Here is a 13942-nt window from a genome sequence, read left to right as displayed (position 1 = left end):
AAGCTATGAAGGGCCTGCAGATATATGAAACCCAGGTTTTCTTCTGTGCAGCTCGCTGTCAGTCTGATGCTCATCTCCTGTACTGTGACCCAGTACAGTGTTGACATGTGTTACCAGTGTTCCTGGGTCTTTGTGATAGGAAACCCAGTAAAACTGGGGTTTTGTTTGACAGGAAAGCAACAAAGCTGCAAGAGACTTCTCCATCTCCCTAAGAACGGGCTCTCTCTACAGATTTAGGATCACAAGGTTGGTGTATTTGAGTGCTGTAACTTAAGTAAGGACAATCCTTTTGTCATCTGCCTGCCAGAAGCTAGAATTCAGCTGGTAGGATGTTTAATAATTTCTATTTTGGGCCCAAAAGAGACACTCTGGAAGTCTGTTGGATGGGTTCCTGTGATGTGGATTAGGAAGTTTTGGGAGAGTTCCCCATAACTACTGATGTGTGCTGCAGGCTGGCACATCATCTGTTTCAATAATTGTGTCTTTTTGTTTCTTCTTCCTTATCATGAAACTGGTGCTATTGCAGTCTTCCTGGTTTTCTGTCTCTGATGAACTACCATCCACCTGATGCTATATACTTATGTACTCACTTTCAGACTCTTTCTGCTATAAATAATCACCGTTGTCTTTCTGGGATTTTTATTTATGTTTCAGTATATTCAAGTCTTTAGCAACCAAAGTATTGTTCTGAAATATTAATTGTGATGTATTTCGCAAAAGATCAGTTAGCAGTATTTAAAGTAATTTGTACTCGGTCTTTCCACACAATTGATTTCTAACCTTCAAAATTTATGTATTACCAAAAAAAAAAAAAAATGAAAGCCACCGAAGTCCTGACACTTACCTATTCCAGGCATTGCTGTTTTCCCAGAACTCATAAAAAATGAAGTGGAAATTACTCGGAATCTTCTGTATGGAAACACTAAGAATTTCACAATAGAACTAATTTATTGAAACAAAACAAAATTATTGGACATATACATTTTATTCCTAACTGCTTATCAGTAGGAACAAATGCAGTGATTTTTAAAAAAAACCCACAGAAAATCAAACCCAATACCAACCCAATTAATAAACTTAACAAATGATTGATCATAGTGATCACATACTTCAAATTATCTGAGCTTTTAAAAATAAAAACCCTTGTATGTTTATTTTTATTATGTAATATTTTTATGAAAATAATTTTTCATATTGCTCCAATAGTGTAATTTATCTAAACAAATGCTAAACAGAAAATTAATCAAACAGCTGCTCAGGGAAGATAATCTAATAAGTAGAAGTTATCCTTTTGTATGAGAGATGCATCCAAGTGTCATAGAATTTAAGTGCTTTGAAAGCAAATGGAGTAAATAAAATAATGCACACATTATGGAGTAAAAAGCCATATAGGCTGACATCTGCTGCAGATACACTTTTAAAATAATATTTTGCCTTCTAGTTACTTGTTCTTAAGTTATTCAAGTAACAGTTTCTCAGGAGTGAAAAATGACCCACAGGATATCTGTTGATCTTCTACACAAAATCATCCTGCTTATTGTCCTGAGCATAAAAGCTTTATAGTGTGTAGGGTATTTATTCACTTGGGTAATCAAACTGATGTTTAGATAAACAGCAGAGAAAATATATATACAGATTTTTCCATGTGCCCAAGTGTGAGATTGCTGACCTCACTAATGATGTGCTTGAAAACTGGTCTCAGCTTTTGCTTCATATTGTAGTCAGCAGTGTTTTGTGATTTATTGTTTATTCCTGCTCCATGTGAAAGTGCATGGTAAAATGGCCAAAATATCAAAAGCTGTAGGAAAAAACAAGTCCCTGTCAATTAGAGCTACAGCAAAACCCATCCATTAGGTGGCATTACAGACTTAACAAATGCCTGTACAGTTGGGAAAGAAAGGAACTTTCTGCCACCATTTGCTAACTTGCGTTCTGAAGTCATGTCACCTGTCTTCCCCAACAAGCCTGCAGTCACTACAGTGTTTGGTGGATGTTCATTTCTGGGAGGAGGCTGGGAGAACTTCTTATTGGGCTTTTTTTCCATCTCTTGGCCAACTAGAGAATTTTATTTTCCTCATCAGTCTGCCTTTACAAGTGAACCACTGCAGAAAGATCACTCTTCCAGCTTAATTTTTCTGGTCTATGTGAACACTATTGATAAAATCCTAATTGTGATAACCTCATAGCAACAAGACTCATAAATTAGGCAGTATTTGAAGCCCTTGACTAGATGGGAAGATTCTGTGTCGTGTACACACTACCAAAATATCTTTTTCATAATGTATGATAGTAGATCTCTCTAGTACATTAAATTCAAAAATTAAGTACACTGATAAGCCACTAAAATTTATTCTTAATCCAGCTCTAATGTTTTATTAATTCTAAAAGGAGCAAAGCAGAAACACAGTTTCATTGAAAATTTTGCTTTTAAATTTTTCCAATTATTTATTATGAATTAAAATTTAACAATGACAGCCTAAAGGGAAGATTCTGAAAACTTCCAAGCAAATAACTGGTGAACAATTGATAAGTTGCTCCTTCTCCAGGTAAACATAAGTGAAGGATGGCAAATGAGTTTTCCAATAAAGAATGTCAGCCTAGAAGCTTCCAGAAGTCATGAATTGATGACCTGCAGAGCTAACAAGCCTGAAAAGACTGTTTAGCATCTTTGGGATGTACAGTCATTTTGTGACAGTACCTAAAATCTGCACATTCTCATATCTCTTTCTAGTTCTAGGTGTTCTTTAGGAAGCTTTGTCGTACATACACACATAACCCACCAAGAAAGGTATCAGAGGTTCTCTCTTCATGAATATTCCAAGTTGCTAAAGAAAAAAGACTACATTTCTTCCTTCAGCCCAAGGACAATAACCCTGTACTTACTGCAAGCAGCCTCCTTGAGCAGAAGCAGATTCCAGGTACTGCTTCAGGGCACGATGGAATTCTTCCTCTTTTTCTTCTTTCACAGACATTTGGTGCTGAACAATCATTATCTGCTGATACAAAACCATGACAATATTGCTGCCACAGCTTCCTCTGAATTCCTTGTACTTTAAACATAGAAAAGTCCATCATGAAACAATAAAACCCCAATCATAGAAGAAAACCCACAAAAGTTCCCTTGAAGTTTGCAGTCCCTGTTTTAGTGATCTGGAGTGGAGAAGTAGAAATGCTCAAGCATGGCTTTTGTGCCTGGACATGAGTGTCCCCTTTAGCCTGTTGTCCTAACTCTGTGCTTTGCCCTCTTCTGAGTCTTTTCAGAAGAGGGCAAAGCACAGGGTGGACTTTGAGATGCTCAGTAATAAAGTCAGTGTGTTTCCTTGGATGAAGCTGTATGCCAGCAGTGAGGTTTGGGGTAAGAGAATATCCCCACAACCTGCACTGGATGCATTGTTGCTTTTGTAAAGGTGCTTTCAGAGTTTTTACCTTTTAGAGCCTTGCCCCTCACCTGACTGAGAGGCCTAAGATAGCCCACATTAAGTGATGAAGAGAGAGGGGGTCTTCCCTCCATAACCCAGCAGGAAAATGAACAGTCTTTATAAACAGGACTATGGAAGCAGTCAGCAGTGCAGAAGACCTATCTATCCTGAATTAAAATAATCATCATTTAGCTCTTTCAAGTTGTTTATTTACTGATTAACCTATTGAAGCTTGTCAACTTTACTAATGGAACATTTAAAGCAACACTATGTGCTTCTTAATCACGACATGCAGGTTTTTGACTTGTTTCTGCCTTGATTATGAATACTGTTAAATCATGGATTATAAGCAGTTTGTGTAGCAATACTGCATAATCTCATTTAAAAAAAATCTAATGCAACTCCTGTGATTAAATGATTTTTTCATGTATATTTGATTTGCATTTTCTTAGGTTCAAGTGAATGAATGTTAGGTTTATGAATTTAGGAATGCTAGTATATCAATCTTGGGACATAAGCTTGTTTAACAGTAAGTTTATTTCTGGTCACAATTTTGGTTTTGTAGATTGTAATGAGCACAAGATACTCTTCCATTTTACCTCATAAGATTTCCTATGGCAGTTTTGGGAGGGAGGGAGGCTGTACAACAATGGTTAAAGCATGCATCCAGCATTTGGAGCAGAGAAGCTACCACCCCATAAACACTGCTGCTAAATTTGATAAATCTTATTAATTTTTCTCCTTATGTGTGTTAAGGTTTTGGCTCACTCTGTCCTTTAAAAACAATGCAAAAAGTTAATATAAAAGTTTAACTCACATATTCTAAATTTTGTTGTTGCCTTTTGCACAGTGTATTCTGCTAACTAAAATGGATTCTTATCACTGGAAAAAGCGAGGATAAAGATTTTTAAAATTATTTTTAACAAAAGAGACCTGGTGTGGTCTCAATGCCTGGTGCTTAAAATAAAATGTCAAAATCATTATCTTGAACAGTACTTACAGATCTTGCATTTTCTTCCAAAACTTCCTCTTCAAGTGGCTCAAGCTTGAGGTCCTTTGAGGCAATTGAAAAGAAAATAGAAATTGTAAGAAGAGTCAATAATATAGATGTATTCTGTTCTTACATTTTTTACAAACAATTCCAATAACTAGATTCTGTTCTATGCCAAGAAGTTAAATCCCTTCTTTATTAGTTCTAAGTCAAACACAAGTTTTACATGATCCTGCATGCCTCAGTGGTTAATTCCAGCCCAGGCTGTATTGTAAAGTTTTATTTATAGTGCTTAGCAGGTGATTTTTCATTTGAACAAATCTGCTTGTTCCCAAATGTGTGTTGGACTTAATTGAGAAAAGATAGACATCCTCTCAAATTGTTCATGGACTGTGGAGATGAGCAAGAATGGCAATTTGAAATGAACTATCAGCTACTGTTGTGCAATCATAAAACTTTACACAGAAGAAACTTCCCTGCAGGGACTCTGTGGTTGCAAGGGGCTGTTTTCTAGCATTGGAAGAGATGTGCATGATGGTCCGAGCCAGGTCTCTGAGCCTGTGCTCAGCCCTTGCTGTGACAATGGGCTGGGCAGCAGCAAAGAGATGTGTCTGTGAGTGCACCTGGTACCCAAACTGGATGTGCACTTCAGGAATCAGAGACTCACACAAACACCAACCTGTAACACACACAAAATCGTTCTTTACTTGCCAGGCACACGCAGTACCTCCTAACCCAGTGCCATTATGACATTCTGAAAAATACCCATGTGCCTGAGAAAAGAAAGCAGATTGATTTGCAATAAGCAGCTGGAGCAAAACACGCTCTGTTAGTGATGCTTCACGTCTCACTGAACACAGTTCTTGTGCAACAAAGAGAAAAATCTCCTTCCACTCCCAGCGTGGGTGAGGATTGATTAACCTCAGGTAGCAGCTGTTCTGCCAGCACCGATGCTGTACTCGCTGAAAGCCAGCAAGAGATGTGCAGGTAGAATCCAAATGAGCAGAGCACCTCCACCAGCAGCAGGTGGCAGAGCAGGGCAGGAGTGAAGTGTTCAGAAGCTGCTGTGAAGTTAAGTCATGAAATGTGTGTGGGAAGGGAAAGACAGCTGGCTTTATTGTCAGTGCAGACACTTTGGATAAAAAAAAATGAGGGAAAAAATGTGTATTCCTGAAGTGAAAGTTCACTTTCACTGCCTTTTTTTTTTTTTTTTTTGTCAGGAAACATATGGAAAAAGAGAGGAAAGGAATGACTCCAGGAAGTACTGCAAAGTTTCTCTAAATTTAGCAAGAAAATAATTGTTTTCTTTGCCGGTATATGTAAATAAAGCCTGGAAATAAAAATGGATGTAGCTCAGAGGCTTTAAAATGCCTTTTCAATCCTACCTCACCTCAGCTGAGAAGTAGTGGCTTCTGAAATTGCCTTTTAGAATGATTGTGCAATCCTTTCTTATCTTTTTCAGGGCAAAGTCAAAAAGAGGGGTTTTAGTCTGACAGGCAGCTGATATTTAATGCCTCTCCCAATCAGACATGGCTGTGAGATACAAATTCCAGTAGATGCAAAGTTGGACAAAGGTGAATATAGAGAGGTTGTCTACTGGAAAAATTAGACTTATGTCATTGCTGTAATTTATTAATCAGGTTTTATATTGACGAGGAGGCAATTATGGGAGGTTTATGCCCTGCCACTGCTTTCCTTTGACACCAAGCTCCTTTTCAGACTCAGGTTCTCTGTCATTTGTCTGTAGAAAATGTGATCATTTTATAACACCCTTGTTATAAATTTATTTACCACAAAATGTTTGGCTGCTTTCTGTAACATTTGAACTGCTTTATTGCTGAATGCCACGTTTATTTATTTTTAAAGTAACATTCTTTTAAATGGTTTTTTTTTGGCATCAGTCCATGTCAGGTGGCAATTGTGGCAGGGCAGTGAGCTGCTGTTTCCAAAGCCGAGTGGGGAGTAAAGCCAGACTTACCTTTCATGGCGGACTTTGACATTTCAAAATCCAATTTATATCTATTCAGAAAAAGATCAAGTTGCTACTAAAATGTCATTAATGTGGCAGCTGCTGTGTAATTGCCTTTCCCATGCAGAAATGGCCTCCGGGAGGAAGGGTTTGGGCAGAGGCTCGCGGGTATCCCTGGCTAGAGCAGGGAATGCTGACTGCACTGAGCACACCACGAGGAGCTGCAGAGCACAGCAAGAGCAGAGGGAGAGGCTGACAGAAGTCATGGGCAGCGCCACAAGGAATGGCCACATTTCACAGCTGGTTGAGGAGAAGTGATGCGAGAGACTGTCAGACTGCAGGGATAACCAAAGGGAATACTGGGCTCCTTTTGGAGCAAGGCCAGCAGTGCTGGGGGTGGCCACGTGCAGCTGATCAGTAATTAGGCTGGGAAAACAGAAACACCAAACTGGGACCAAAGGGGAAAGGTAATTAGGGGCATTTTATTAATTTGGGAGGGAGGAATGGCAGAGAAAGGTCAGTGTGCTTCTCTTGCTGAGGCCTGTGCCAAGTCACCACCATTTATTGGGGTTTTTTGTTAAAACCCTCACTTAACTATTTTCTGTGTGTAACTTGCTACTGAACTCAAGCTGGACTGGTGGTTGAGTAACAGGAGATGTTTTTCTGCCTTGACCCAAGGTCTGAGCCAGTGCCTGGGTAAGGGGCATGGGTCCAGCCACAAATACTAGATGACAATATTCACAGGGGAATACCCCAGTCAGCTAGAAAGAAAGAACAGGATCAAGCTGTTTATGTCCCTGTGAGTGCTGCCTGTGTGGGCTGGTGAAGAGACCCAAGCCAATGTCTTTGGAGTGCAGGCAGTCTCACTGCTGGTGAGCACTGACCTGTGGGGAGGAACAGCACCAGCTGCACTGGGACTGGAGCTACTCCTGGCTCTGAGAGCACAACTCAAAACCTCACCTCTAGTGGACAAGGAGGAAGAAACACCCTGGGTCCCAAAATCCACCGAATTGAGCCACTCCCCTAGGGCACATCTGAAATTATCTGTCTGTCCTTCAATAGGGAAATTAAATGCAGGGGAAAACTCAGGAATTTATAACCTTCCTTTTTCCTCTGCTGTTCTGTCTTCTCAAAATAAAAAAGAAAGAAAGAAATCATCACACACAAATTTTAAGACAACTTTTGAACACCAGAGTAACAATTAGCAATCAAGTCAGAATAACAATGAAGGATAGATATTTTCTGTACTGACAGATGTGGCTCAGGATTTTACAAGCACTGGGAAGCCCTGGCATTGTTGATCAGATGGGTGATTTGTCAGAGTCCTGGAGGGCTCTGCTTTGGTGTGGGAACCACCGGTGGTTTCTGGGCTCTGGGGGCAGCTGCAGCCAGCTCCCAAAAAGATTTGCATCAGACTTTGGTTGAACTGTACTGACAAGGAAAGCAGTTTAATCTTTATAAATGAAGATTCTCTGATGGGAAAGGAGGAAACAAAACTTTCTATCAAGCTTTCATGGAAAAGTTTAGAGAGGGAGAGGAAGAGGAAAATAGAGGAAAGTTGTAAAGTTGTAGCATGCTCCCCCAAACAAGCACTACTGAATACATTAACATTCTCCAGTCATAGAATAATAGAATTTTTCACATCTTTATGAAAAGTTCAATCTGTGGTGATGGGAGGGGGAAAGGGAAGCATGGGAAAACAATGTCATGAATAGGAAAGATGAAGGTGGAAGAAAAATGTAGGCATTTAATGAGTGTTAGCTCTCTTAGGTAATGTTGTGACTGGGGCATTGAAAACATTTGTGGTTTAAGGACTAATTTACTGAAAGTGAAAGAAGAAAAAGGTGACAAATCACACACACCTTCTTTTCCAGTCTATCAATTAGCTTCTGGAGTCTGTTTATCTGGATCACCCATTGGCTGTCTTCCTCAATCCAACCTTTGAAAAAGAGAAAAGATAAACATTAATAAAATGTTGCTAAGTTGCTGGTAGATAGTGTATTCCTGTCTTAAAAAAAAAATTACCCTGCAAATTTTTTGGCTTTTCAAAGATTGTGCTGCAACTAGTTCAATGTTCATTTAGGTGGAACTAAAGGAAAACATGATTTGACTCAATGGATTATTTTCTTTCTTTTTAAGATTCAATAGAAATCCAAGACAGAATGAAAACTACATTATAGATGAATGCCAGTGCTTTTGAAATAAAGCTGGTAACAGAAGAAAGTTCTCCATCTCCATTGCAGGTATATTCCTGTCTGTGTAGTGACCTGATCATAGAATCATAGAATGGTTTGTGTTGGAAGGGACTACAAAGGTCATCAAATTTCAACTCCCCTGCCACAGGCAGGGAACCTTCCACTAGATCAGATTGCTCAGGGCCCCATCCAACCCAATCTGATGTCATATAGCGAGGCTAGATCAAGACAATACTGTTCTAGACAGGCACAAGCATCTGGGCTATGAAGGTGGTGAAGGGCCTTGAGGGGAAGCAGAAAAGGAGCAGCTGAGGTCACCTGGCTAGTTCAGTTTGCAGAAGAGGAGGCTGAGGGGAGACCTCATCACAGTTTGCAACTTCCTTATGAGGGGAAGAGGAGAGACAGGTACCCATCTCTTCTCTCAGAGTGACAAGTGACAGGGAATGCCATCCAGCTGTGTCAGGGGAGAATTAAGCTGGATATCAGGAAAAGGTTCTTCAGCCAGAGGGTGGCTGGGCACTGGATCAGGCTCCACAGGGAAGTGGTCACAACATCAAGAGTTCAAGAAGCATTTGGACATTGCTCGCATTCTTGGGGATGACACTACACAGGGCAAGAGTTGGACTTTGATGATCCTTATGAGTGCCTTCCCATTCAGGATATTCTGTGATTCTGTGAGTCCCTCTAATGTCTCTGGAAAGTTTTGCTTTGCTAAAGTATCGTGAAAATTGCCTTCCAAATGAAAACGACAACACTCAAGGAAACAAACATTTGCATTATTAAAGAAGTTTCTGACATCACCCATCATGTAAATGTGTAAATGAGTGGTTGCTTTAAGGAGAGAGGAAGGTTATTTGTCAGAAATGGAAGATTTTTCAATAAATGTTCTTGTTATCCACATTCATCAACCTTCTCATTTCCTAGCTGAGAGTCTTGTGTCACTTGCCTATATATTGACCAAAGAAAGAAATCCTAATGCGGAGAACATACCACAGCTGTGGTCTGTAGAGGAGGCAGGGCATGGCTTTACCTGAACAGGTACATAGGCTGAAGGAATGTTGGCCTGAGCCTTGGGTGCATACACACACCACAGTGTCACTGTGGGCAGCTGGCAGTAAGCAGGAAGACCAAGTGCCAAGACAAACACAAACCTTGCGTAGGAAAGTAGACAGCTGTCAGCTATTAGTAGAGCTGTGGAGGAAAATGTTAGCTCTTTAAGATTACACAAATACAGTAAGTGGATTTGGTAGAGTTGCATTTGTTTGGGCTCCTTCTGAGTCAGGAGTGCAGCTACAAGGCTCTGTGACCTTCCCTGTTAGGAACACCAACTCACAAGAGACCAAACATCTTCCTGCATCACTGCTCTCAAAAAACAGCATCATTTGGTGAGTGGCAGGGAGTGTCATGAATGTGAGGGACAGAAATGTCCTCAGCAGAGGCTTTAAAAGGAAGAGGCCAGCACATGGTCAAGAAGTGAGATAGACCCACTAGATATTTTGTTGTTTCAGTCATCTTCATGCCTTGATTCTGGGACATGTAACTAAGCATGAAGATGTCTTCGCTGCAGCTTCATGCTTAATGTCACTGCTTCCAAAGAATTCCATTTACCAAATTACTCCATCATTCTCCAAAGCAGAAATGCTGCTGCAGACTTTTTTTTGTCTACGTTATCTTAAATGAAATATTCTTTTCTGGTTTTGTGTTTTCCTTTTCTGTTTATTATTTATTCCCCTCAGCTGAGATATGAGTCATGGCAGAGAACTTGGTTGCATGTAAGTCACGCCTTCACATTTTCATTCATATCTGCAAGCAGTACAGATTACCTAAAAAATGTTGAATCAATCCAAAATACACACTTTGGCCCACAATTTAATTTTTATCTTTTATAATTTCAGATCTATGGATGTGCATTAATTTTCCTCAGGTTTCATTTAGTATCTTCTGTATTAAATTGAAATTGTCTTCTGTCAGTAAAGTATCTTAGTTACATATCTAAATTAAATTCTTGAGAGGAAGATTTGTGTGTATTTTTCTGTATATATGTCTATGTGTTTAAAATGTGAAATACCTGTGCTGGAATAAGAGTTATTTGATGACAGGCTGTTGTTTCTCTGAAGCCTTCGAGCTGAGCATTTTCCTGGCCACTGGACTGAGAGCACTTCTGGTTTTCTTGGATCTTTTCTGCACAGAAACACAGGAGACTTCTTAAGAAAAAATAAGGGAGAGCTCTTCTCTCTCTGTTCTCAAAAAGTGTGCTTCTATCTTCCCTTTTGAATTAAATATAAAGAAATACCTGTTGAGAGGACTGAATTATTTTCTGGATTTTCACTATAACTCATTAGTTTTGATTAGGTCATTAAAGAAGTTAAAAGAAAAAAAAAGAAGAGGGTTAAGCTGGCATAAACCTAAATCTTTGAGGGAGACAAATTTCAAGGTCAGTATCTGTGCATGCTGTGGTTCTGACCTGATGACCTAAGTAGTCATTCACAGTTTCTTCATTCACAGGAGTTTTGTAGCATCACTGCAGAGGAACTGGCATGAATAGAGGAGTACAGACACTGTGCATGCTTGGTGTACCCTCAGACTTTCAAAACCTGGTTGATTCCTACAGTCAAGATGTTGGCACAAAATCAGGTATTACTCCTGTACTTCAGGGGATCTCAAACCCAACAGCAAAACAAACAAGAAAATTACATTTCCAACAAGAAAAAAAAATTACATTTCCAACAGAAAGGTCTTAAGATCTTCTTTGTCCATAAAATGCAACAGTTTGTATTTTGCTTTCCCTATTGTCTTTAACAATAGCATACTAAGGAAAAAATTCCATATAACCAAGTAACTATTCAAAAATATTTTGACCCTTGATTCTACAAACCCTCATTATCGAGATCAAGCTAAAACCCTTGGAGGGATGAAGGCTACCCAGGTGATTGAGAGTTCATAGAGCTAGAAGTTAACCAAGAATATGGCCATATATTCTAAGAAGAAGCTGTGACAAGCAAAAGCCTGGCTATTTTCTTCCTTTGACATTTTTGCATTGTGTATCAAAAAAAGATAAATTATAAAGCCGGAAAAAACAAACAAAACAGTCAGTCATCTTAGTCATTTCAGAGCTCTTTGTATTGCAGTAGTTTGATTTGTACATTTGATATTAAACTGTCCAGGGATTTAAAAATAAGTCAGCAGAACCTAGCAGGTACCTAAATTGTTGTCCTACAGGCAGCCCCACATCAGATGCATTCAATTTCAGGAAAACTCTCGTTAGCAGGTTCCTATAGGGAGTAAAAAGTGTATCCCTCTTTCTCCTGTTATTCCCTCTGTCAGATTTCCAGGTGAAATGTCCAGCAGCTGTGGAGGTTCGCTGTGACCTCTCTCCCGATCCCCTCCCTGCAGCTGCAGAGGGCTTTGCTCACCTCTCCTGCCGGCTCTGCTCCTCCGCGCTCTCCACGGCGCACCCAGGCAGCTCTGCAGGGACTGCAGCTGGGTCAGGGTCTCCTTCAAAGGAAAGCGAGTCACAAACTGCTCCAAACTGGAAGCCTCCTGATAGTCCTAAGGATTAAATGAAAAAAAAAAAAACAACAACAAAAAGTCAGGCTTTGCTTGCTAAGTTAGAAATACACGAGGGAAGGTTCAGACTTCATTCAGGAGGGAAGCAAGCGGGTTGGATGTTTCCATGTTTATAAATGTAAACCACACAAACAACCTTTGCTGATGGACAAAATGCCCTCTGAATTTCCAGGTGTAGGCACAGCTCCCACTCAAACTGAGAGGCTCAAGTACACAGTGACACAACACAGTTTCTACTCAAAAGACCCATTTCTTTAAATCCTTAACTCCAGTTGATGGCAGCACCACATTACTTCTGAAATGTGGAAAAGCCAAAGACTGACAGCTGCAGAACTGAATTTAAAGTTTTAATTTAGATCCATTCTTGTGAAAAGATGTTTCTCAAGCCCACTGGCCTGTCTCAGACATTGATTATGGGAATAGTCTTTGAGCAGAGCACATGCTTAAGATACTCCCCTGAAAAATCCCACCAGCAGTTGGCTGAAGGGCTGTGTGAGAGAGGTTGCCTTCTCAATTTAACACTCTTTGACTGATTTTTGTTCCTTTCATTTGTTTAACTACTTTTGAAACCATAAATCTGTATATTTCACAATTTCAAAAAATGTATCTAAATGTAATTTAAACTAGAGTTTGGTTATTACAAAAGTTTGCACCTATGCTTAGCAATTTGTAGTGGTTCTTTGAATAATGACATTTCCAATTTATTGTATGTATAAAAAAATATTTATGCTTTTTTTTTTTTTTGCAGATCATTTCAGAAATCAGTTTTTATGCCTGTTGTCTCCCTGGCTCAATAAATCATATTTCCATGGCTGGGGTCAAATTTGATGTTTCTGGCAAGCCCAAATCTGCAAAAACATCCTGTTCCCTTCCAACCATGCCCATTATGTGATTCTGTGGTTTGGCAGTTCTGCAGTAATATGTAGGTAATGCTTTGTGAGGGGGCCACCTTTACAATAATATCAACACCCTCTTTATTTTTTTTCTCATTAATAAATGTAACAGAGAGGATAGAAGAGACTCCTAGAGCCTCTACTTACTGTGTTGAGGTCACATCAGGAACAGAGATAGGAAATAGATTTACATCTCTTATGCTCTGAATGAATTTGTTGGCTCCTCACTCAGCTGATCTTGAAAACCTTTGGGCACAATTTCATCTAAAACAGTTTCATAAAATATGAGAAATTTCCTTAGTCACCACATCTGAAGAGAGATGCTGGTCCCCCACCTCCAAGCTTTAAAGAAGACCTGTCACTTCAATGGTGTGGCCTCCTGCACTATCTGAGAACCCATTTGAGTATTTTTGATATTCTTAAGGTATTCCGTGTTCTTTCCAATGTGAATTACAGCTGAAATGCCTTTCTGTTTTTTAGGCTTCTCTTAAAATTTTTCCATGTATGTGTTTGCAATCAGAACACAAATAGAAGATGTTTAGAAATTTGAATGTAAAATGAAAGATTGTCAGATAATAGCTTTAAAAGCATTTTGCTCTCAAATGAGAGCAATCTTTCCACAATATCTGTTAGTAAGTTAGTTCTTGTTGGAATACTTCTGCTGCAGAAATCTCAGGTGTTAAACCACCCATGAATTATCAGAAGTTACTTATGTTGCCAGAAGCTTCACAGTCTTCTACATTTACTTATTCTGTCTTCAGACTAATCAGCCGTGGGTCACTTTCCAACAAATTACTTTTCATTGATACAATTTTAAAATAGATGCTCATGAGAGATTGTCAGTCTACCTGAAGGACTCACACCAGTCTATAAATATGTTTATGGCAACCTTTCTATGATTAATCTTT

General features: G+C 39.4%; 1 protein-coding gene across 1 annotated transcript in view; it reads right to left on the bottom strand.

Annotated features, from left to right (window-relative positions):
* The window catches only part of NECAB1 (N-terminal EF-hand calcium binding protein 1), a 50466-nt gene that overhangs the window by 3134 nt on the left and 33390 nt on the right, over positions 1-13942 (bottom strand). Inside the window, 7 exon segments of the mRNA XM_054295590.1 lie at positions 845-922; positions 2884-2996; positions 4420-4473; positions 8242-8318; positions 10643-10755; positions 11988-12030; positions 12033-12123. Of these exon segments, the coding sequence (XP_054151565.1) occupies positions 845-922; positions 2884-2996; positions 4420-4473; positions 8242-8318; positions 10643-10755; positions 11988-12030; positions 12033-12123 (569 nt within the window).

The sequence above is a fragment of the Melozone crissalis genome, unplaced genomic scaffold, assembly GCF_028551555.1.
Source record: "Melozone crissalis strain CALT ecotype California unplaced genomic scaffold, PUWL_Pcris_2 ptg000002l_1, whole genome shotgun sequence".
NCBI classification, from domain to species: domain Eukaryota; kingdom Metazoa; phylum Chordata; class Aves; order Passeriformes; family Passerellidae; genus Melozone; species Melozone crissalis.
This window is presented reverse-complemented; position numbering and strand designations above follow the sequence as displayed.